Source organism: Ochotona curzoniae, unplaced genomic scaffold (genome assembly GCF_017591425.1).
Source record: "Ochotona curzoniae isolate NIBS_2020 unplaced genomic scaffold, NIBS_Ocur_1.0 contig_3498, whole genome shotgun sequence".
Lineage (NCBI taxonomy): Eukaryota > Metazoa > Chordata > Mammalia > Lagomorpha > Ochotonidae > Ochotona > Ochotona curzoniae.
Window position 1 is genome coordinate 17,159,899 of NW_024465885.1, and position 24,939 is coordinate 17,184,837.

The 24,939-nt window shown below is 41.4% G+C and overlaps 2 protein-coding genes across 5 annotated transcripts in view; one reads left to right on the plus strand and one right to left on the minus strand.

The window, feature by feature from the left end:
* The window catches only part of ARL13B (ADP ribosylation factor like GTPase 13B), a 74,350-nt gene extending 69,450 nt beyond the window's left edge, over nt 1-4,900 (minus strand). For all 4 annotated transcript variants that reach the window (XM_040980610.1, XM_040980607.1, XM_040980609.1 and 1 more), the window contains exon 1: nt 4,602-4,900. In XM_040980610.1, the coding sequence (XP_040836544.1) occupies nt 4,602-4,660 (59 nt within the window). In that variant the 5' untranslated portion in view covers nt 4,661-4,900. The remainder of the gene's footprint in view (nt 1-4,601) is intronic.
* Nucleotides 4,901-9,730: 4,830 nt separating this feature from the next.
* PROS1 (protein S) overlaps nt 9,731-24,939 on the plus strand; it is a 70,124-nt gene continuing 54,915 nt past the window's right edge. Inside the window, exon 1 of the mRNA XM_040980612.1 lies at nt 9,731-9,888. Within this exon, the coding sequence (XP_040836546.1) occupies nt 9,813-9,888 (76 nt within the window). The 5' untranslated portion in view covers nt 9,731-9,812. The remainder of the gene's footprint in view (nt 9,889-24,939) is intronic.

Below are 24,939 nucleotides of genomic sequence, written 5' to 3' on the forward strand. Positions count from 1 at the left end.
TTTGAAAATATTAAGCAGAAATTTCTAGAAATATTCAATTGATCCATTTTAAATTATGCCCTGTTTTGAGGAGTAAAAAGAAATTTACTGGAGTGAGATCCATTCCTTCTGTTCAGCACACAAACATTGTGAATGATACTTGCCTGCTTGTCACCAGACTCCAGTTAATAGACTGTATCATCGTGCTTTAGCAATGTTTATTTAAACTTAGCCTCCAAGCTAAGATGCCAGCAAGTTTATTACAGTACAAGTCAGTGTTTAAAATTGTTGTTATGAACCTGGCACGGTAGCCTAGTGGCTAAAATCCTCGCTTTGCATGTGCTGGGATACCATATGGGCACCGGTTCTAATCCTGGTGGTCCCACTTCCCATCCAGCACCCTGCCTGTGGCCTGGGAAAGCAGTCGAGGACAGCCCAAAGTCTAGGAACCCTGCACCCGAGCGGGAGACCCAGAAGAAATTTCTGGCTCCTGGCTTCAGACAGGCTCAGCTCTGGCTGTTGTGGCCCCTTGGGGGGTGAATCAGTGGATGGAAGATCTTCCTCACTGTCTCTTCTCCTCTCTGTATATTTGACTTTCCAATAAAAATACATAATGCAAATTAAATTTTGTAATTCGTATTTATATATGGGAAAAAACACAGCATTTGGCACTACCCACAGCTTGCGGTATCCACTGGGGCTCTGGAATGTATCCCCTGCAGATAAAGGACTGCTGTATTAAGTAGCAAAAGCCAAAGCCTTGGTAATGTGAAAAACTCCAAAGCACAAGCAGATGTTCAGGATTATTCTCAGCTTCTGATATAGGCAACATATTAGTAGAAGTAACTCACTAATAAATACAACAGAAGTAAAAACATCATATAGTACACAGTAAGAGATTATATGAGCTCACCTTTGGATGTGTTGAGACTAGAAGACTCTATATCTTTGGCCAGGCCAAGGTCAGGAGCTTTAACTTCATCTGAGTCTCCCACAGAGGTGGCAGGCACCCAAACATTTGGGCCATCTTTCACTGCCTTCCTGGGTGTATTAGCATGGAGCTGAATTAGAAGTGGAGCAGGCAGGACTTGAACCCCTGCTTCTATGGGATACTGGCATGATAGGATACAATTTAATCTATTATACCATAGCAACAGCCCGCAACAAATTCACATTCTAAAGAAGAAATACAAGGGAAGCTATGAAGATAGAAGAGATTCTGGATATCCGACAGTAAAACTGAGAAAAACATTTCCAGATCAAAGTTTAAATTTATTGTTGACTCTCATGAAGCTCTCTCTGTCATCTAGGATTTCAGCTACATGTTGACCTGTGTATTTTAGGATGGCTAAATGTGTGACAATTAAAGAAAACAACAACAAAAATAAAACAAAACACAGGACACTGTTGTAAGAATTAACATTGGAAAGGAAAAATGAACCCTTCTTTTACTAGAACAAGAAAGGGGAAAAAGGCATATGTATTCATACTAACAAAGATAAAATAGTGCAGGTCACTGTTTGACCCAGCAGGTTGGGTTGCCGCTTGTGACACTGGCCTTTCATATCAGCACTGGTTCAAATTCGAGCTGCACAGAAGCCATGGATGGAGTAGCTGGCTGTTGGCTTCATCCAGGCCCAGCCCCAGTAATTGTAGCCATTTGGGGAGTGAACAGGGAATGGAAGATTTCTTTCTCTATATATAACTCTGCCTTTGAAATATAATGAACAAATCTTAGAAAAAACTAGAATATATCACTAATGAGTATTTACCTCGTAGGATCACAAATGAATGACAATTGTTAACAAAGCACCAAATACTTAAATACATTTTCTCTTCCAAAATGTTGCAAAAGGGTAGCATTTGACAGAGACAAACTTCTGGGAGTCACACTCAAACCAAACTGAGAAACCTAGCAAGCAAACGCCATCTTAAACAAATGATCGAGTTGAACATCACCAATGATAAGACACACCCATATAGTGCTTTTCTTGCACTGCAAAGAACATGTCATCTCTGACATTTTTCTCAAGAATTCAACCCCTTAGTCAAATCAGAAGAAAACAGACAAGCAAACTGATGGGTATCTACAAAACAACTGATGGGCACTCTTCAGTCAAGGTTAAAATAGACAAGGAAAAGAAGAAATTGTCATACACTGGGAGAGATAACACAGACATGCCAAATATAACACAGGATCAGAGATTAGATCCTGGATGGAACAAAAGGACATTGTGAGAAAATTCGTTAGCTCAGAATAAAGTCTACAGCTGAAACAGTATTCCACAAAAAGTAATTTCATAATTTTCATGACTATACTGTGGTCTCAAAAAGTGAAAAAGAAAAAAAGGCAACAAAGCATTTTTTTCTTTTTTGATCAGAGATGCGGCAAAGTGGATGAAGCTGCAACCTGTATTGTTGCATCCTATCATATCACAGTGGTGGTTCAAGCCCCAGCTGCTCACTTTTGATCCAGTCTCCTACTAATGGAATGGAAAGGTAGAGGATGATGGTTCAACAACTTGGGGCCCTGTCATCCATGTGGGAAACTCAGACGGAGTTTCCATCTACTGGCTTCAGTCTGGCCCAGCCTTGGCAGCTGTGGCCACATGAGGAGTATGAACAGTAGATGGAAGATCTCTCTCTCTGGTGCTCTGCCTCTCAAAGAAATAAAGCAGAACACTAACCACTATACCTCACTGCCGGAACAAGCCATTTCTGACAGTCTAGTAGTATATTCTATTCAAGATCAGGTTGCATAGCTCAAACGCCTAGGTTTCATATTCTGACTGGCAGCAAACAGCAGCAGGACGGTCTGAACACTGCCTGGGTTCCTGACATGCTTATCTTCCTGGTCCCAAATTCAACCTAGAGACATGCTTTAACAGTTGGTTTCCGACTGTTGCCTTACCCTTATCCCAACTATCCACATTCTGACCCCAATCTACAGAAGAAGACGCTCACTGGAAGTGAATCTGCGTGAGGACAGCTGAGTAAATAAACAGTACAGGATACATATGTCAGAACGGAAAGTCAGAGCATACATTAACATTCACCATCACCTCTGTTACATTTGCAAACACGTCTTAACAAAACATGAGGGCCAACCTCAATACACAATAGCATAACCTAAAACTTTTAAAAAGCTATGAAAAATATAAATTTAATGCTCAAAATTATTTTTTTCTAAGAAAAAATACAGATCATAAAAGCACAAAATCAGCTTTCTTGACTCATATATTTCAGAATAACAAATGGAACTGTCCGCTAGACTGCTTGCTGAACACCATAGATATACATGATACTCATGAAAAAAGAAAATACACTCGGGTGCAAAGTTGACTTCCAATTCACTTTACTAATGCAACTTGAATATTAATACTAAATTCTACTTTTTAAAAAACCGTGCCAGAGACATTTCACTGAGATGCAAAGATGATGACATACACTGGAAATTCCTTCTCTAAATTACAAATTTTGAGAATTTTTAGTTGGAAGGACCTATGCTGTATTGCCTTCATAAAAATCAAACACATTTTTTAAAGCAAAGAGAGAACCGTAAGAAGTCATCTACCATGAATGCTCCTCAAGTCTTAGTGAGAGAGTTCAGGACCAGACCAGAACATGATCAAACAAATCAATTCCTGCACCCAGAAACTCACCTGACTCTTGAGAGGCATTCATATCACAGACCTGCAAGTCCTGATAAGAGTTAGCGATGGGGAAATCCTTTAACAAAACTTGTTTCCCCAAACATTATTTTGTGTAAGGGTAATTTTCTGCAATTATCCTTTGTAAGACAGTTCAACCACAAGGCACTACAAACTCTGTATTTGAAGTGCTACAATTCTAAAACCTTGCTGGATTTCATCCTAGGCCTAATTTCAAAGAACTGTAAAAAGGTTAACATTATGTATAAGAAGTTACTAGCTCAAGTCTCCTTAAAGCTTGGACCCCAAGTCGTAAAAACGTTCACTATTCCTTCCCAACACAGATGTTGGCGCATGGCATTTTCTTAAGTGTTTGTTGAGTGGACTACAAAGGGTTAGAAACAAAGTATTAACACTGCTGGCATTGCAGCATAAAGTGTTCAGAAGCTGATCCTTTCAACGAAAGTCTATATGAAATCTGAAACTACATTAAGGAAAGCACCATCCAACACTTACTGAATGCAACACTTCAAAGACAGAGATATTATCATCGCCTTTAATATATGTGGGAGGTGGAGCCAAAAGTAGTTGAATCATGTAATTGTTAAGTAGCAGAGCCAGATTTCAAAGCCCAGGTTTTCTAACACAAGGGGAAAAGAGAATATAAATTTGGGGTGTGTGGCTATTACCAAAACATATTCCACAAGTGACTATCATAGAAGGTTTAGAGAAAAAATCATCACTAAGAGTTTCTCAATCACATACCTGCATATACTGCACAACTTTTAAAGAAATCCAAACCTAATTAAAATATAAAAACGACGAGCAGCGTAGATGAGAACTTAAAAGGCTACACCTTTCAGTCGGCCTCCCAGGACAAGTCAAAAGGGGACGCCAGCAGCATCACCCAAAGTTCGGAGAGAGGCGGGGTCCCGGCCGGCCCTGAGCGCATCCCCAGCCACTCCAGCCTACCTGATGGGCTCTCGCCACCGTTTGTACCAGCCGCAGCAATTGGCCATCAGACTGAACATCCCAGGCCGCTCCTCCCGCCACCTCCCATGCGAGCCCAGGGCGGGGATGGGCTCCTAGCTACCGAGCGCCGGTCCCGGGGGCCTCCGCCTCTGCCAGGCGCCGTTGGAGCGAAAAGGCCCGGAGCAGCGGCTCCACGTCCCGCCAACCGCTCCGACCCGCGAGCGGACAGCCACGGTCCTCCTCGCTCAGGGACAGCGGCACTCCAGGCGCAAACACGCCCCGGCTGGGCTAGCGGGACCTGGCCGGAGAAAAGCCCCGCGTCGACGTGCTGACGTTCCTCCGAGGCGCGGAAGGCCCCCCAAGCACCGCCCACAGGGCAAAGTTCCAATCATTGGTTGGGTCCCCGCGATGGGGACCTCTGAATGGCTGAAAGGGCCTTTTCCCCGCCTCTTTCCAGGACGGGGGCGGAACTCGGAGGGGAAGAGGGTGAACGTAACCAAGCAACTGGAGCGTCCAGGTAGAAACAGAGTCGGCTCTGAAGATAGGCTTTTTATTTATCATAAATTTGTTGCCGGCCAAGGATGCTGTTCTGGTTTTGTCTGAAGCAGTCCCACCTGGGATCTAGGTACCTCAGCTCTTATGGTGCACGAGACTTGGTTTTGTTTTGTTTTGTTTCAGGCAGTAGGCATGGGGACTCTCTGGGATCCTGGGCATGCTCCGCCTACACAACTACACAAATAAGATACTGACACAATTACAAGTTACGGGCATGAGAAAAACTCACTTGCCAAATTGTCTTAATTCAGAAGAGCCTGATATTTTAACCTCTAGTTACTCATTGCCACGTAAAACGTGAAATGGGATTATTTGATACTCGTTTTAGGAGTGTAAGGATTGCAAAAATATATCTTTCTTATAGAAAATGTGGGGGAAAAAATTGAATTATCACCCCTCAAGAGCCAGGCATAGTAGCCTAGTAATTCAAGTCCTCACGTTGAACATGCCGAGATCCCATATGGACGCCGGTTCTAATCCCGGCAGGCCCATTTCTCATCCAGCTCCTTGCTTATGGCCTGGGAAAGTAATGGAGAATAGTCCAAATCCTTGGGACCCTGCACCGACGTGGGAGACCCTAAAAAGGCTCTGGGCTCCTGGCTTTGGTTTTGGATCAGCTTAGTTCCGGCCGTTGCGACTACTTGGGGAGTGAACCAGCAGATGGAAGATCTTTCTCTCTGTATCTCCTTCTCTCTGTATATCTGACTTTCCAATAAAAAGAAATAAATCTTAAAAAAAAAAATCTACTACACCAAAATAACCAGTGTGAACTTTTCAATGGGTGTTCGTTTCAGGATTTTTGGAAACATGAATTGCTGACTGTTGATTCCTGCAAGCCGGAGATTGTTAGCTTATGTTTAATTGTTTAATATTGTACTTTTTAAAACAGCTCGTTAATATCTGCACTTGTACTAAAATCTTCAGAGAGGAAAATGACAAATACAGTCCTCTAGGAAAAAAAAACAAAACACTCGTGATATGCAGGTGCCTGTGTAGCCATTCACTTTCTATTCATCTGTTTTCACAGCCTGCTATAAGGAGAACAGTGAGAATCCCAGTGTGGTCAAGGGAAAACAGTAGCTTGGGATTAAGATAGGTGTGGATTTTAAATTGTTCTTCGCTCTTAATGAATTTATGTGACTAAATCAAGCATGTATATAGAATATGTGTGTGTGTAAATATATACATATGTATTTGTACATAAGCACATTTATGAAACTATCTACTGTCTCTAAACCACTATCCCTTTTGTAAGATGAAAGCAAAAGGGCATGGACAGGGTTACTAAAGCCGTACTTCGAAATGCTATAAATGAAGAAGCAAGAGAAATAAAGCTGAGGTGGCTCTTTAGTAAATAGCGGCAGATTTTGTAGTTAGTGTAAGCCAGTGAGGCACATCTTCCTGCAGTCTCAGTGGGAGGGAATAGGTCGACCAGGCAGCATAACGCCATCGTCCTCCCTTCCATTTAGCTACCTTTCCTGCTCACTCGTCTCACAACTGTTTCTCTTAGTGATTTCAAGCCCTCAAACGCTCTATTGTTGATTTGCATTATATTATCTCTACCATGGTTAAGTTCCTATCCTATCAAACTACTCAGAACATTTATTGTGTTTTACATCAGCCCTCTTTAATTGCATTTACTACAGTCAGCTCTTCTAAAACGCTTGCCCTGCCTTGGCCCATGACAATTATGGATTCTTGTTTCCTTATCTCCTTAGCCAGTCTTCCTCTGCTTCCTAAACATAGTTGCTAACCTCTTCCCTTATTTCCTTCTTTCCTTTTCAAGAACATGTTTCTTTGGAGAATTTAATATTCTGTCTTACCATATGCAGTTTCCTTCATCATTTCTGGAGTCCTATTCATTTTTCCAAAAAATATGAGTGTGCTTAGAACTGGCTCCATTTCATTGCTTCCACAGTTCAGGTGGTGATACAGGTCTAGTGCCAATAGTCAGTTAGCTAACTCCAGTGACCCTGTTACTCAACATCATAAATTGTTCAGGAGACACAAATGCTGTTAGCCATTCCTAGTTCTTATAGATAAGTGAGATAATGACTCCCACCCTCCTGAGGTCTGGGATGCCACGTGACTTGGTTTGTCCAATGCAATATGAATAATATGTTGTTTCTGGGCGAAACCATTCATTCTCTCTTTCATTGTGATGGTAATTTTGGAAGTCTGTGTAGACTTTGAAGTTCAAAATAGTATGGAAGGCTAAGCCAACATATTGAAGGCAAATAATAAACAAAAAGGCATGGAAATTTATGGTTACTTTACCACAACATGATGTAGTTTATTCTGAATGATGAAAGCTTTGCTGCTATTATTCTAGAATTATCACATAATCAATATTGATGTTTTCGGTGATTATGTCAATGTAATCTAAGAAACAGCCAGACCTAGAAAGAAAACTGTTATCCTGTACTAAGTGAATAAAAATTCTCCAACTCAAATTCTTTTTCAGAAAAGGTGATTTGAGTATTGATCAATCTCTACCCAGCTGAATCACATAACAAGAAAACTCTAGAGCCAGAAGAGACTCTTGAAATATGATTACCTAATCAAATTTGAGGCACATGGGCCTGGCATAATAGCCTAGTGGCTAAATCCTTGCCTTGCATCTGCTGGGATCGCATATGCGCACCAGTTCATGTCTTGGCTGCTCCACTTCAATAACATTTCAAAAACAGCTATGACTTCAAATGAAAGACACCCATTGTAAAACTAGAGGGGAAATCAATGGGGTGAAGGGAGAAACTTTGGGGAGGGCACAGGTAACCCCAGAGCCTATGGAACTGTATCATAAAAGAAAACAAAATATTTCTAAATGGGAAAAAGTGTGATGATATTTAAAAAAATTACCTGATACTTCATTTTCCCAGAGTAAAAGTAATACTAAATATTTATTGATTATTGCTATTTATAAATTATTTGAAAGTCGAATTTACAAAGGAACAGAGGTAGAGAGAGATTCTCTGTTTGTTGGCTCACTCCCTAAGGGACTTAGAATGCTAGGGCTAAACCAGGCTAAAGTCCAAAAGCACCATCCAGGTCCCCACAGGGTGCAGGGTCCCAGTGTCCGAGACCTCCTCCCCTGCTTTTCCCAGGTCATTGGTAGTAGTCTGCATCAGAAGTAGAGAAGCCAGAACACACGCCCAGACACAGACCAATGCCTAAGGGGATGTTTGTGGTGAAGGTGCCACTTTATCTACCATGTCATAATGCCCTCCCCTCTCCATATGCTCTCTCTTAAAATCCTTCCATTAGAACTATGGAAAGTTTTTAAACTATTCCCACTAAACATATAATACCATGGAGGCCAAGAGAGGTCACAGAGTTGGATTTGTATTTACTTATTTGAATGGTGGGAGAAGAGATACAAATTTGGTCATTTGAGAAGCAAGAAAAGATCTTCCAACTCCAGTGTGGTAAAAATGAGCACATCAGCAGTGGCCAGTTGGAAGCCAGGAGCGCAATCTGGGCTTCCCAGGTGGGTGGCAAAGAATCAGTGTGTTTGAGTTATCACCTGTGCCCCTCAGAGTGCAAACTCCCAGGAAGCTGTGATGGCCAGGACAGCCAGCACCTGAACCCAAATACACATATATAGGATGCTAGCATCTAAAGAAAGCAATTACAGAGACATTGAGACATAGTGAGAGGGGTATCTTAAATCTGTTGACACTCTGCTGTGAACTAACAGATGTTCCAATTCCTACAGTTATGGCATCTGCCCTGCAGGCCAAACTCGAATGGTTCTAATGGAAGCCAGGAGCCACATGGGTGGCAGGGGCCAAACACTTAAGGCCATCTTCTGGAGTCCTTTCCCAGGACTCCAACCAGCGCTCACAGGATGCTGGTATGGCAGGTGTCAACCCACTGAGCCAGGATGCTGAGCCAGGATGCTGGCATCATAAGCACTTCACCAAGGCCAGCCCCAAGGAATTAAGTTGCACCACAATGTAGTGGCACAGTACACATTGCCACTTGAATTCAGGCGCTTTTACTGCCAAGGCAGCCTTAAACATATTTAACATTTGTATGATGCTCATTCCAAAAACTAAACAAGCAATATGCAAAACCCCAAATAATTTTATGAAGGTAACAGAATTTCAGATATCACCAAAATGTTTTCGAGCGTTTTTACACCATAAATCCAAAACTAAAACAAAAATGTAAATGGTCATAAACATTCCCCGTCTTTCCATTCCTCCTTCTCTGTTGTCTTCCTAATGGCCTCACTTGTTTCCAAGTTTTGGTTCACATCCTCTCCCCCGCAACCCAGTGTAAGCCTGGAGCTCTCGCCTCAGAACTCTCAGAACTCTTTAGGTCCTGCAGCTCTGGTGGCCAAGAGTTGCACTGCGCGTCCTTTCCCTGTAAAAGCAAAGGCAGGAATTGGGGGCGAAATGACGCGTGCTTTGCTGTGTTTACCAGGCATACAAGGTTCCTGAGCCCTCCCCCTCGCCGTCCCGAAAGCTTCCAGGAAATGTCCTAGCTCTCGCATTCCCCCATCGGGCCCCCGCCCCCGGCGGTTCCTCCCTGGCGCCGGCGCGCCGCAGTCAGCACAAAGCAGTGCCAGGGCTCGCGGCTGCGCGGCGCGCCGAGCGCTCGGGTCCCGCGGCAGGCTCCGGCTCCCGCCCGCGCCTCTGCCGCTCTGCAATGAGGGTTCTCGGGGGGCGTTGTGGGGCGCTGCTGGTGTGCCTCGCCCTAGTGCTTCCCGTCTCAGAGGCAAACTGTGAGTAACCCATAGCGTCTTGTCTTCGTCCTCCCCCAGCACTCGGTGCCCAGGATGGCAGGATTTTCTTCTCACGGGCTGCAGCGCCCTCCGAACTTTCCCGTACGTTTCCCCACAGCCACCCAAGCAGCCTTGGATTCCGGATCCAGGAGCCTACGGGGTCATTTGTTCTTTGCTCTGTGGTGAGACTTCAGTGTTGCCTGCAGGGCATAAGCCATAACTTTAAAAATTCGAACACCCACCGGTTCACTCGCATCAGCCCGAGGTCTCCGACGCAGGGCAAGGACACGCACATTGCAGAGGAGAAAAAGAACCGCTGCTGCACCTCAGAGTTAGAAGTAGTGCCAGCCCTGAGCCTGCACCCCCTGCGGCAACCAAGCTCCCTTTTGCAATTTCTGGACTTTGAGCTTGGTTTGCTTTTCTCACTTACAGCAGCACATGAGCTGTTTTAGGATGGCTGAAGGTTTGCCTAGCAGATGTCATTTTATAACCTTGCTATCTGAAACTGTTAAATACTGTTCTTTCTCGGGTCTTTCTGTACTGCGGAATTTTGACAGTGAGTGCCACTTCCAGCTGATGGCTTGAATTCTTCTTACTTTGTGTGTTTTTATGTTGCCATGTCCAGATCCAAGGCAAAATAGTGTTTTCTCTGAAATTTTTTTGAGGAATTGTGCATTTTCATCATCACTTAATTTATTTGCTTCCTAAAGTATGAGTATCTTCAATGGCCAAAAATGCATTTTTATGTTGTTCCAATTCTGAGGAATTAACATGGGAGACATTACTCTTACAAATAATTTTAGCTCCGAAGCAAATGTTCCAAAGATAGAAGTTTCAGGAGGATTAAATTACTGACATTCCATTAGTTTTATTAATTAGTGATAAAGGCAAATTAATTTTTAAAAATTTTGTCTTAAGACTTTTTTTTTAATCTATAGGAGTGTTCACTGCAGCTGTAGAATTTCTTAAAGCATTGCTGTTAAGCCCATTTGTTAACTGATAGCACTAATCCATTAACTAGCACATTAGGAACATCAAATCCTGGAATATTTGCTTCCTGACCATCCTTCAGCAGAGGACAAAGAGGCAGTGATTACATCTTACTCTTTGTCACAGGGATTTGCTAGAGCTTCTCGTGAGGATAATGTTTCATTTTGAGTTAATCTAGAAAGGTAAAAATGATGGCTTTGTGTGTCTTATATACGTACACACATGTGTTTGTATAAAATACGTGGAGAATTGTATATTACATAGAGACATAATTGGCATAAAATTAGTAATTCATACAGAAAATATTTGATTCTTCAATTCCTTTGCCTAAAGATACTGGTAACTTAATTGGATTAAAATTCATGTCTGACTGGTGGAATATTTTTATTTCTTAAGAGTTTGAGAAGTAATTGGAACTCTCAACCATTATGTCATCTATGGAAATATACTTGCAGGGTTTTTTTTTTCAATTAAGTATTACAATTTGTAGATTTGTTTTTGAGGGAATTTTTAGAAGTCAGCTGGTGCAACTTCTTTAAAAATAGAGAAGTTATTCTGAGATATTAAATGCCTTTTTAGATATTCCACAGAGATGCACACATGCACAATGAAGATTCAAAACATTTGTGGAAAGTGAAATTAAAATTAGGATTTTTTTGCAGAAGAAAATTTGAAATCCATGCATAAACTTGCACCAAGAAAAACATACTTTAGTTCCATTTTTCACAAGTGGTTTTAAAGTCCCTTCACGTGTGATGGTGGGGGTCAAGAAAGAGCAAGGGTGAGAAATATCTGTATATTTTCAGTGTATAATGTGTACATTAAGGGCCTATAGTTAAAGGAAATAGAGGGAGAAGATGCATTCTGGCTATGCCAATCTGGCCTTATCCACACTGTCACTCATGGGTGACTTGAAGCCTACCCTAGATATTACCCTTATGTTTTTCTTCCTTTTTCATGCTGTTTCAAGAATTAAAGACAGTTTTTTTGACATATAGGAAGAGCAGCATATTCTGTACTTATTTTATTATTAATTTGAGAAAACTGCAATATTTTCCATATTAGGTCTTTTCTGTCCACCAAGATTAACATCTTCTTTGTAACTTAACAGGCCTATGCAAATAATTGTCAAAGCCTGATAAGGAACATGGATATTTTTAACTGGAAGCAATAGTCATGAACTCTTGCTAACTAAGCAAGGAAAGAAGAGAGAAGAAGGGAAGGAGGATAGAAAAATTAAATCAATTTAAAGGAAGGCTCCTGAATGGGGCATCTTAAATAACCGTATATGGACAAGCCAGTAACTTTAAACCATTTTGTTTTGTTTTGATTGTTTTTGAGTTGGAGGATAGAGAGAGAGAGAGAGAGTAAGCCTCTGGTTGAGTCCCAAATGCCTGCAACAGCCAGGACAGGCCAGCCTGAAGACAGGAGCTGTGAAATTAATCCAGGTTGCCCACGTGTGTGGCAGAAATCCCAATAGGTGAACCATCATCTGCTCTCTTCCCTCCCATCCCATACACATTGACAGCAAATCGGATTGCAAACAGAGAACCTAGGGCTCAAACCAGGCTCTCCGACATAAGAATAGCCCATGCAACATCATAACCATTTTGGTATGTGCTCAGTTTGACTTGAGTGTTTTGGTTATCTGCAAGGCATTGAGAACCTATGTAGCTGTACTTTGGAAGCCTTCATCAGATGGGCTCATTCTAATTGCCAACATGCTCTGTGGGTCTCTGTTTGCACATCAGGTTTCTCGAAGAGCCTCATCATTTGGCTTTACTTAGCTCTGGAGTTCTGTGATTGGTGGCTCACTGGAATCACACAGAATACCAGGACGGTTCCTACACAGGAATGGTTGCTAGGAAGGATACAAAAGCAAGAAAAGGCTGTACATCCCAATAATTGGCAGTATACCATACACACCTCTCCCTTTCCCCCACAAACAACATTTGAGAATACTTGTATGTAACTATGCCGTTAACTGCTGCACCGCTGGACACTCTGTCTTGAACAGGCTGTGGTCATCACACTTGGAGAGGAAGGGTTGAGATTAAAATTTCTTATATTCTGTCACCAAGTGATGGCTGTTATTTCTCCTCTGCTGTGCAGGGATCTCTGGGTAAAATGATGTAATGTAGTGTGCCAGCATACCCTACAGCTCCAAAATAGACAAACAGAAGAGTTAGGGGCTTTAAGGATCTTCTGTGTCTCTCTTGGTATAAAGTTTGTGTTAATATTCAGGATTCCTTCACTACCCATTTTATTTGCCTTCAAGAACTGTTCGTGATCCTGTCTGCCCAGTGAGATGAACCATACCCTTATTTAGGAAGAATCTGTGCCCTTGTTCTCTCTCATGAATAGTGCATCCACTGCTCCACTTCTGTTTCTGCTATGTAGATAGTGTTTGGTTAGTAGTTGATAGTCCTGGAATCCGGGACGACCTACAGTCCTTACCTTGATATGTTGTGTGGCAATAACTTTACGTTGCCTTGATGGTTGTCATCATTTCAGTCTAATTGTATGATTGTATTTTAACAGCAGTAAGTGACTTCAATTGGCTACCTGGCAGTCTCATATTCAGAATCTGTGGAGAATATGTTAAATAGCTTTATAAATTCATTCCTGCTTAATTTCTGGGTTTCTAGATAAGCGGAACCCAGTTGTAAGAAAAATGCATGGAAAAAATCAGAATGCCAAACCGCATTAGTTTCTAGGACTAACATAACAAAGTGTCAAGCACTAGATATATATGAAACAGGAAAAAATTGTGTTGCCCCAATTCTGGAGGCTACAACTCTGACGTGGAGGTGTCAGGTGCGGGGTGTGGGAGGATCTGCTTCGTCCTTTTTCCCTAGCTTCCAGTAGCCTCACATTTTCCATGGATGACATTCTTCCTGTATTTTCACATTATCTTCCCTGTATGTTCAAATGTCTCCATGTCTAAGAACACTGTCATATTGGACTAGGTCTTACCCTAAGAATCTCAATTTTGACATTTGACGAGACTATTTCTAAATAAAGGTGCATTTATAAATATTGATAGGTTAGGACTTCATCATCTTTTTAGAGCATATAGTGATCAATATCTCTTCTTTTTCTACCTGCATTCCTGACTTGTAGTGTTCTTGCCTTAGGAAAATAGTACTACAGAGTTTTCAGTACTTTAAGCCAATGCTTGGAACAGGTGCACCCTATGTGAGTAATGGTTCAAGTCTTATCTTCACTTTTGGTATAACTTTCTCTAATATGTCTGAGAAGGCAGCAGATGGTGGCTTAAGTATCTGGGCTGCTGCCACCCATGTGGGTGACTAGATAAAAGTCCTGGCACCTGGCATGAAGTTATTGCAGACCCAAATACTGTAAATATTTGCAGAGTAAGCCAACAGAGATGCTCTCTGCTCCTCCTTTATCACCACTTTCTTACCTTTCTGTCTTTCAAAGAAGGAAAGGAGGAAAGAAGGAAAGGAAAAGAAAGGAAAAGAAAGAAAAGGAAAGGAAAGGAAGGGAAAAAAAAGAAAGAAAACCAACTGTATATTGGTGATGGCTGGTAGAAATAATGCACCATCTTATTCTTTTTAACCATATTTTGGAAGACAGTGTCGTGTCCCAAAAGACAGCAGTGGAGTCCTCAATAATGTCAGTTCATCCTTCCATAAGACTAGCATCTTCCGGGCCCGGCGCGGTGGCGCAAGTGGTTAAGGTCCTCACCTAGCACGCCCGGGATCCCATATGGGCGCCGGTTCTAATCCTGGCAGCCCCGCTTCCCTTCCAGCTCCCTGCCTGTGGCCTGGGAAAGCAGTCGAGGACGGCCCAAAGCTTTGGGAACCTGCACCCGCGTGGGAGACCCGGAAGAGGCTCCTGGCTTCGGATCGGCATAGTATCGGCCGTTGCGGCTCACTTGGGGAGTGAATCATCGGACGGAAGATCTTCCTCTCTGTCTCTCCTCTCTGTATATCCGCCTTTCCAATAAAAAAATAAAATAAAATAAATCTTTAAAAAAAAAAAAGACTAGCATCTTCCAGGTATTAGGGTATACATTAAGATCAATGAAAACCCAGGTAATCATCCCAAAAATGTATTTCCTTAATTATGATGTGATTTCCTCACAGGTTCTCTTTTCGGGGCTAACATAAAGTGCTGAGTTCTATCTGCAGTGATGCAGTCAAAAAAATTAAATCTAAGAAAAGAATAAATATTTCTGCGTCTGAGCACCAATTGTGATAGAAGAGCCCTAATCAACCAACTATTCACCAGGTATCTGTTGAACCTTTGCAGTATGGCCAATTTCCAGTGGCTCAAGGAACAGCAATTCTGTTAACAGATTTGGTGTATAGATTTATTTATTTATTTTAGTAGTGAGCCACAAGGAGGAAAAGGCTATTTGGCTGAGTGTGAGTATGATCTGATCTTACCACTGTGGTTGCCTTTTTTTTAATGCTGAACAAATAGACATTAGACCATACAAAATATAGTGACAGCCTGGTGGTCATGTTTAGCCCATAGACACTTTGTGCAGCTCTTGTGGCATTTAAATAATCAGAAACATGTATGTAAAACTTTAGTTGTATAGCTTTTATTGAAAAATGAGGAAGTTCTGTCAGCATTAGCACATATTCCAACACAGGAAGATTGAACCAGCTGCCCCTATAGATGCAATATAGATCTCCAGTTGGCCACAGTTGGCCTCGTGTCTCCTCTTGTCTTTCATCAATTTTTTTTTTCTTTTATTTATGTTATCCATCCGACACTTTAAGATTCTGGGGTTTGTGGCCCCTGCACTAGAATATCTTGAGAAGAAACAACTGATGAACATTAAGTAGGTCATTCTGAATCATTTATTACCTTTTTTTCTTTTTCTCTCTTTGTCTTTATTTATTTATTTATTCATTTGAAAGGTCGAGTTACAGAAGAAAAGACAGAAAGATCCACCCACTGGTTTACATCCCAAGTGGCTATCATGGCCAGAGCTGTGCCGGTGCAATGCTGGCACCAGAGGTAGTAGCTTTACCTACTGAGCCACAACATGACCTCTTGACCCCTTTATTATTAAGAGCTCACCTGATAAGTATGTCCAGAAATGAGATAGGTCAGATGATATATATACTTGTAGGGTTTTTGTTGTTGTTTAGATTTATGTATTTATTTGAAATACTGAATTACAGAGAGGAAGAGAAGGGGGCAGAGGGTGGAGAAAAAGAGAAAAAAATAAGCTTTCAGGCCCTGGTTCACTTCCCAATTGGCCACAATAGCTGGGACTGGATCAGGCCGAAGCCAGGAGCCAGGAGCATCATCTGAATCTCCATTGTGGTAGCGGGGTTCCAAACATTTGTGTCATCTTCCACTGCTTTTCAGAGGCCATTAGCAAAGGGCTGTGTTTTCTTTTAATAGCTGCATGGTTTCAGGTCTTTCAATTTTTAGTTTATTTTTATTGAAGGTGACTTCTCAGCATTATTTATTCAAGAAGCTGTCCTTTCTGCAGTGTTGTTTTAGGCTCCTTTGTCAAGAATCAATGAGTGCATTTGTTTCTGGGGTGTTTACTGTGTTCCATTACAGTATGTCTGTTTTTAGGCCAGCAGCCCATTGCTAGAGTACTGCTATAGTTTTCTGTAACATGTGATGCCACCATCTTTATGTAATAGGTGTGTGTGTGTGTGTGTTGCTGTTGTTGATGTACTATGTAGTTTTGGTCATTCTGCATCTTTTGTGGTTTCATATGACTTTTGGTTTATTTTCTTCTAATTCTGTGCAGAATGTCATTGATATTTTGATGCAAATTTCCTTGAATTTTTAAATTCATTTGGGTAGGATTGACATATTTAACAATAATATTTCTACTAATCCATGAAATTGGGAGATCCTTTTTTTTTTTTTTTTGGTCTCTGGTTTCTTTCATCATTATTCTAAATATTCTCATTGTGGAGGTTTTCCACATCCTTGGCTAAATGTATTCCTAGAGTTTTATTATTTTGTTTTGGGTTGTGGTAGCAGTTATGAACTGGACTGCTTTTTGATTCCTTAGTGGATTCAGTATTAGTGTAGAAACATGCTTCTTGTTTTTGTATGTTAAGGTTGTATCCTACAATTTTTTAAAAGATGTATTTACTTTTATTGGGAAGTCAGATATATAGAAAGGAGGAGAGACAGAGAGGAAGCTCTTCCAGAATAAAAATGAAATCAATTTAAATTTAATTTTCCCGTCAGCTTTTTAAAAACATGGATTCATTCATTAGAAAGGCAGAGAAGTAGAGTGCTCTCAGCCTTTAGATCATTCTCAGGTGCCATCCAGAGATAGGACCAGGACCCAGCAACATCATCTAGATCTCCTACATGCATGGCGCGGGCCCAGCTACTTCAGCCTGCTGTCTCTCAGGATACACACTGGCAGGCCGCTGGTACTGGGAGATGTAACTGTATTTAAATCTAGGCATTCTACTGTAGGATTCAGGAGTCTGTTCTAACAGACCAAACATCTATTATTTTTTTTTAAGATTTATTTTTATTATTTTTTCATTGGAAAGGCAGATATACAGAGAGGAGAGACAGAGAGGAAGATCTTCCGTCCGATGATTCACTCCCCAAGTGAGCGCAACGGGCCGATGCTATGCCAATCCGAAGCCAGGAGCCTCTTCCGGGTGTCCCACGCGGGTGCAGGGTCCCAAAGCTTTGGGCCGTCCTCGACTGCTTTCCCAGGCCACAGGCAGGGAGCTGGAAGGGAAGCGGGGCTGCCGGGATTAGAACCGGCGCCCATATGGGATCCCGGGCGTGCAAGGCGAGGACCTTTAACCACTTGCGCCACCGCGCCGGGCCCCAAACATCTATTGTCTGGCTAACTTTTTATTATTGTTTGGAAGAGATGCATGGTGGGTTAAACAACTCCAAGTGGCAGGTAGCTCATCTACATGAACTTTGAGGCCACACAGGATGACAGCAGGACACAGGATCACGGTGAGCAAGACAATAAGATATTGAGTGACAGATGGTCTATAAAATTATTGGATGGCAGTGAATGATAGGCAACATTGCTAGACTGGGCTAGATGGCAGACAGTGATGACAAAGCAGGCTGGAAGGTGATAGAACCAGTTGAAAGTGTCTCGAAAGATTCTCTTTATTTATTTTAAAACAGAAACCAAGGTTTGGATGTGACAGAGCTGTGATAATGTAAACTCAGCTTTATCTGCAGTATGAGGAGAGCCGGACATGAGCGACCACATGTGCTCAGTGCTGGGAGGGTTTTCACCATTCTTGGAATAGACACAGATTACTAAAAAGGAGGGGTATTTCATTTGCACATTCAGCCAACACACAAGAATACGCTAGTATGTGGCTGCTGAACTATTCTTGAAAAATCAACAAGCACATTCCCCACTATGTGGTAAATACCTCCTGTGCACTGCTGGACTCATATGTATATATGTAGTCTTTCTGGAAGGAAACCAGCCAGCCACTCAGAAAAAACATCTAAGACATTATTAAACAGGTGTAACTATTTTGAAAATGTAAAGGTTCGTTATTAAAGAAGTCAAGTTTATTTGCAAACCTTAGGAGAATTCACTGCTAGAGATTGAACAATAAACTTAACATGTCACAGTTATTTGTCTTTCTCTCAAGTCCTTCTCTTATGTGGCCCTGAAAGAGACCTCTGTTTTCCATTGGCATGTTTAACATTTTGGGGTCAAAAAAGGGTATAGAATCGATCTGTGATTCACTGTTCAAAAGCCCACAACCTCTGGGGCTAAGACAGCCCCCACAGGAAACTGGTTCACTAACAGAGCCAAGACTCAAACCCAGGCTCTGTTGTGTGGAATGTGGGCATACCAAGAGACATCTTAAGGGCTCCTTCTACCAACTTCTTGAAGTACCTTCATTTATAGCCTTTACTCTGTTAATGTGTGATCCTACAGTATCCAGTGAGTTAAGTTTTAATGATGAATGGATGTTGAGTCTTCGTGAATGATTTTTTTCTGCATCCATTGATATAGTACTATTCTTCAAAAAAATCCTTCATTTTGCTGTTTATATACATTCATTGAATTGAGCCATCCGTGCAACCCTGGGATATCTCACTCGTTTAGGCTGAGTGATCTTTTGCATGTGCCATTTGATTCAATTAGGTAGAATTTTGTTGAGGATTATTTATATGTGTTCATCAGGAATACTGCTGTATAATTTTATGTTTTGGATATGTTGACTGAGTTTGGTAGGTTGATAATGCTCACCTTGTAGAATGAGTTAGAAGGATTTCCCCCGGTTCAATTTTGGGAAATAATTTGAGAAGAACTGTGTTAGTTCAGACTAACTGGTGTTTAGTAGAGCTTAACAATTAAGAGATTTGGTCCTGGACTTTTCTTTTTCAGAGACGTTTTATTATTAATTTAATCTCATTACTCATTATTTGTCCTTTCAGGTTTTCTTTAATGTCATTATTCAATTTCAGTAGTGTGTATGTATCTGGAAATTTGTCCTATTGCTCAAGCTGTTCCAGTCTGTTGGCATATAGGTTTTCATAATAGTCTCTGATGAATCTTTGTATTTCTTTCATATACCTTTTTCATCTCTTGTTAAGTCTAGCTAAATATTTATTAATCTTGTTTATCTTTCAGAAAGGCAACGCTTGGTTTCATTGATCTTTTGTATTCTTAGTGTCTGTTTCATTGATTTCCACTCTGATCTTTAATTCTTTCCTTCCACTAACCTAGGTTTGGTTTGTTCTTGCTTTCTTTAATTATGGTTCTCAACTGCATTTGGCAGTTTTTTGGACTCCTTATGGCAAATATATCAGAGAATACCAAATAGTAAAACATGCGTCACACACAGGAAGTTCACCAACATTTATTCTTCCACTTTAGTGACTGGCAAGGCATACAAAAGTTTCTCTCTTGGGCAGAAATATTCCAATGTGACGGAATTGTTGCTAAAATTAGTTCTATACTGTAAAGCCTACGAAAGGAGTGAGAGTTTAGGCCTATATTTGGATGGTTTTAGGATAGAGAGAGAGAGAGAGGGAGAGCGAGTTATCATCCACTGCCTTACTCCCCAGATTTCCACAATGACGAAGGTGCTGAAGCTGAGATCCAAAAATCAGCCTGTCTTTGAAGTGGGTAGCAGGGATCCATAAACTTTAGCTCTCTCCACCGCCTCACTGCTATGTTAACAAGCAAACTGGAATCGGTATCTATTGTTGGGTATCAAACTCAAGCATTCCATTTATAAGTATGCGTTCAAATACCTGCCATAGGATATTTTGTTCTGCATTGGGGAAAGTAGGACAAATGTTTACAATATGGAAGCTATAAACAGAAGAATGCAAAGCTGTCACAGGATGCTGCTTCTTCAAGGGCATCTCCCTTCTCCTTAATTCAGGCGGTTTTGGATCAGTAAGCATACATGATTGGTAGTGAAGAGTAGGCCCTGACTCTTGCGTCGTGTCTAAAGTATGGCATCCATTTACCCACACGGGATGTGTTTGTTTTGTTTGTTTTTGTAAATGCAGAGAGATAGGGAGTTACAGAGAACTTCCATTTACTGTTTACTCCCCGAATGACTGCAGTATTCAGGAGTGGCCAGGAGACCAGAACTCAGTCTCCCATGTGAGAGTCAGAGACATGTCCATGTACTTAAGTCATCATATACTGCCTTCCATGCTGCACATTAGCGGGAAGCCGCATTTGTCAGCAGAGCTGGGCCTTGAACCCAGGCAGCCCCATATGGGGTGTGGATTTCCGAAAGAGTATCTTACGCGCTGTGCTAGATGCCAACCCTACCCACGCAGCTTTTACGTGAAACACTCAAGGAAGAACTTTGTGAGTTGTCCTGTGTGTCTCATCCTAGTTAGATCTGTGCCTAGTAATCTTAGTGGCTTAATGAAAGAAATGCTTCTCTTGTTGTGCCGGTTTTTGAAATCCCCAGATAATCATCAAGTCTGAAGTCAGTGCTAAGGCAAAAAGGTGGTTTATTCAGGTTAGCCTAGGTAACCCAGCCACCTTCCCCAGCCCAGCTATGCTGGGCTGAGGGAGGGGCAGCCGCAGCCGAGGCTGCAAGGATCCACAAGGAGGACAAAAGAAGCGTGAGCCAGAAGCGCGAGAGCCCAAGCCCCCCAGTTCTTATACATTTCGGGCTATTAATTATACAGTCATGATTTAGCAGGCTTCTATTGGTGGGTTTGAAACAAGCAACTCTCAAAAAGTACAAATCGATGCGCTATTAGGCTGTGAATCTTATCAAATACCAGGTACTTCCTTCCTGAGGAGTGGTCTGCCTACGGGAACTGCCAGGTGTCCTGCCGGGTGTCACGTAGACTATCAGGCCCGAGGTTGATACAGCCCCCAGCCAAGCCATTAAGGCAGAATCACAAAAGGCAGAAAACGCCTAGGTTCTCCACTCTCTCCCTTTTTTTTAAGATTTGTTTAATTTATTTGAAAGGCAGAGTTTCAGGTGGAGGAGGAAGAGAGTGTGAGCGATCCATCCACAAGGTCACTCTTTAAGTGGTCACAATGACCAGTGCTGGTCCAGACAAAAGCCAGGAGCCAGGAGCTTTTTCTGGGTCTCCTTCATGGATGCAGGGTCCCAAGCACTTGAGACATCTTCTACTGCTTTCCCATATGCATTAGCAGGAAGCTGAATCAGAAGTAGAACAGCCATGAAGGACTCAAACTGTTGCCCATATCTGATGCCAGAGTCACAGGTAGTGAATTTAGATTCTATGCCACAACACCACCACCATGTTCATTTCTTAATCACATAAATCTTTTGGCCTTTAATGTCTCTGGAGAAAAACCAACCAACCAACCAACCAACCAACCAACCAACCAACCAACCAAAAGCAGTGGAAGAAGTATACTTGTTTTTAACTGTCTTAGCATAGAAATGACAGAACTCACTTCTGCTTATTGGTCAAATAGCTCCAGCCCAGTGCAAAATTCTTCAGTGTAAATAACCATAGGTCTTTTTCCAGCCACCCCTTTTGCCCCTAGTGTTTTTTCAGAAGGGATTCATTCCCACATCTAATTTGACTAAGAACAAAGATTAGATTTCTTAAGATTCTAGTGACATGCAAAGTTTAGTGAGAGCTAACACAGAAAACCAATAGTGACCCTAAGAACCTAAGTAAAAAAAAGGTTAAATATTTGTGGTTATCTTTGGTTAAATGATTATCTGGCTAGAGTTTGACTTCTTGTTTATTTTTTCTAAATATAACAAGTTAAATTTTATAAACTCTATATTATGGAGAAGAACCCTGTATTCAAGAATTAATATTGCATTGTTCTATAAACCAGTATAGAAATAGAATCTTCCAAACTTGAGGGGAAATAAAATGACAATTTACCTGAGTAGATCCTGAGTATTTCTGCAGATGAATAAGGCGATTGAAGGCATTTCTCACTGGGTCTAGGCACTGACTATAATTTTTAGTTCTCTTATCCATTTTTTGGAATGGATTTTTTAAAGGATTTATTTATTTCTATTGGAAAGTCAGATATATAGAAAGGAGGAAAGACAGAGTGGAAGATCATCTGTCAACTGGTTCACTCCCCAAGTGGCCGTAATGGCTGGAGCAGAGCCAACGTGAAGCCAGGAATCAGGAGCCTCTTCCAGGTCTCCCACATGGGTGTAGGGTCCCAAGGCTTTGGGCTTTGGGCTGCTTTCCCAGGCCACAAGCAGGGAGCTGGATGGGAAGCAGGGCTGCTGGGACTAGAGTTGGCATCCATACGGGATCCTAATGCTTACAAGGCAAAGTCTTTGGCCGCTAGGCTATCACACTGGACCCTGGAATGGATTTTAAGAAGACACATTCAAGAACACTACTGCCTTTTAAGTCTTAAAAAATGGTAAAGTTATAGCTTCCTGTGTTTATGTGATATTTTTTCTCTTTAAGAGTGACACATTTGGTATTTTCCCAGTGAGTTTCACACCTCCTGTGATACAGCTTCCCAGCTTTAAATCAATGTCCCTGTACCCTGACTGTTTGGGAAGCTGCTGTTCCCTCCTCTTCTCCCTGTTCTATTTTGACTTCTGGAAGGAAGAGGAGTGTTTTTTTTTTTATTTTTCTCTTCTCACCCTTCCACTACTGCTGAGAATGTTAATGATGGTCCCATTATCATACCAGTTATTCACATTTTAACTCTTTCTGTTAGTAATCTTTTTTCAGCATTTGAATAGTGTGGCAAATTTCTTCTCTGTTTGCAATTCACTTTCATCTGTAAGCATTGCAGCTTTCCCCTCTTCTACATATGTGATTGTATTTTACTTCTTTACTTTGAAGACCTCTGCTTTCCCTTAAATGTCGGTTTCCTGAAGTCCCATTTTATTTTTGCTCTGAAATTTTATTTTTTGTTTATTGTTATTTTGTTTTATAACACAGTTTAATCGGCACTGGGGTTTCTGCTCCCCCTCCTCACTGATTTCCCCTCCAGTTTTACAATGGGTGTCTTTTTACAATGGGTGACTATTTTAATTTAATCGATGAACAGCATTTACAGGCCTTTGTGGAGTACAATGTGCTGTGTTGATAGATGTGTATACTGTTGAAAGATATCAGACTAATCAGCGTATGGCTCATGTGGCATGGTTGTGATTTATTGTGATGAGAATATGTAAAATACTGCCTTAGTTATTTTGAAATATGCAGTATCTTGTTTTGCAACTGACTTCTGGTTCAATGTTATGTTCTCATTGGACGGTTTTACCTGGCTTTCTGGCTGCGTTCTACTATTTCGCTAGCATTCAAAACAATTTATATAAAACAAGTGTTGTCCACTTTTCTGTCAGTGTAAATGATTATAAAGTGAAACTTAGTTTTTCACAATTCTGGAGGTGAAACAGCAGAGAGAAAAGCTGTAGCATCCACTGAGGCTCTTAATGCTTCTTCGTGCCTCGGGGAGGCATCCTGTGGCAGGTGATCACCGTGCTAGCTCAGGTCTCATTCTCTTCTCAAGCCGCTGATGCTGTCGCAGTACTTCGTGCTCACGACACCTAATCCTAATTATCTTCTCCAAAGCCTCACTTCCAGGTACCCTTAGTGTATGACTTTGGCGGTTAAATTGCCATCATATGAACTGTTGGGTGTCACATTCAAACTGGTAGCACCAAGTTTAATGCGATCTAACTTGAAAATACAGTAGTTTTCTAAAAAATATATATATCTGTAGCACCAAAAAGCAGAAACCAATGAAACATTTTGCTCAACTTGTATTCTCCTAAACTTCCTTACATGCATATATATATATATATATACACACTTAGAAATTGATATGTAAGTACAAGAAAGGGATTGTGTCCTGCCTATTACATTAACTTTACGTTTCATCTAAAAATATGCTGATTGTTATCATGACACTAAGTTAAAATTACATCACTCTAGGTGTTCATTAGATTTACCTCAAAATCACAGGCTTGGACAGTCAGATTGTTTCTAGTGTTTTGCTTATATCAGTAATGCTTTGATGAGTACACACACACAAATACACATACACATCCCTCCATGTTCATTTTTAAAGATTATTTCCTAGAAATAGAAATGTTGGGCCCTGTGTGGTAAGCCTAGTGGCTGGGATGCTCGCTTTGCATGCACCAGGATCCCATGTGGTCATCAGTTTATGTCCCAACTGCTCTTTTTCCCTTTCAGCTCCCTGCTTGTGTCCTGGGAAAGTAGGGGAGGATGGACTTGAGAGCCTGCACCCGCGTGGGAAACCTGGAGGAACTCCTTGTTACTGGATTTGGATTGGGTCAGCTACAGCAGTTGTGGCCACCTGGGGAGTAAACCAGTAGATGGAAGATCTTTCCAATAAAAAAAAAATAGAAAAAAGAGAATTTTGGGGTCCTGCACAACGACTTAATGGCAATTGGCTAAAATCCTCACCTTGTATGCCCCGGGATTCTATATGCGTACCAGCTTGTGTCCCTGCTGCTCTACTTCCCATCCAACTCCCTGAAATATGAAGAATGAAGAATCAAATGCATTCTTTTTCTACAACTCCGTCTCAGCTTAAGTGTAACATTTGCTCTAGAGTGTTTCACCTAACATTTTCTAAAAACTCTCTGTGAATATTTTCACCTGTTC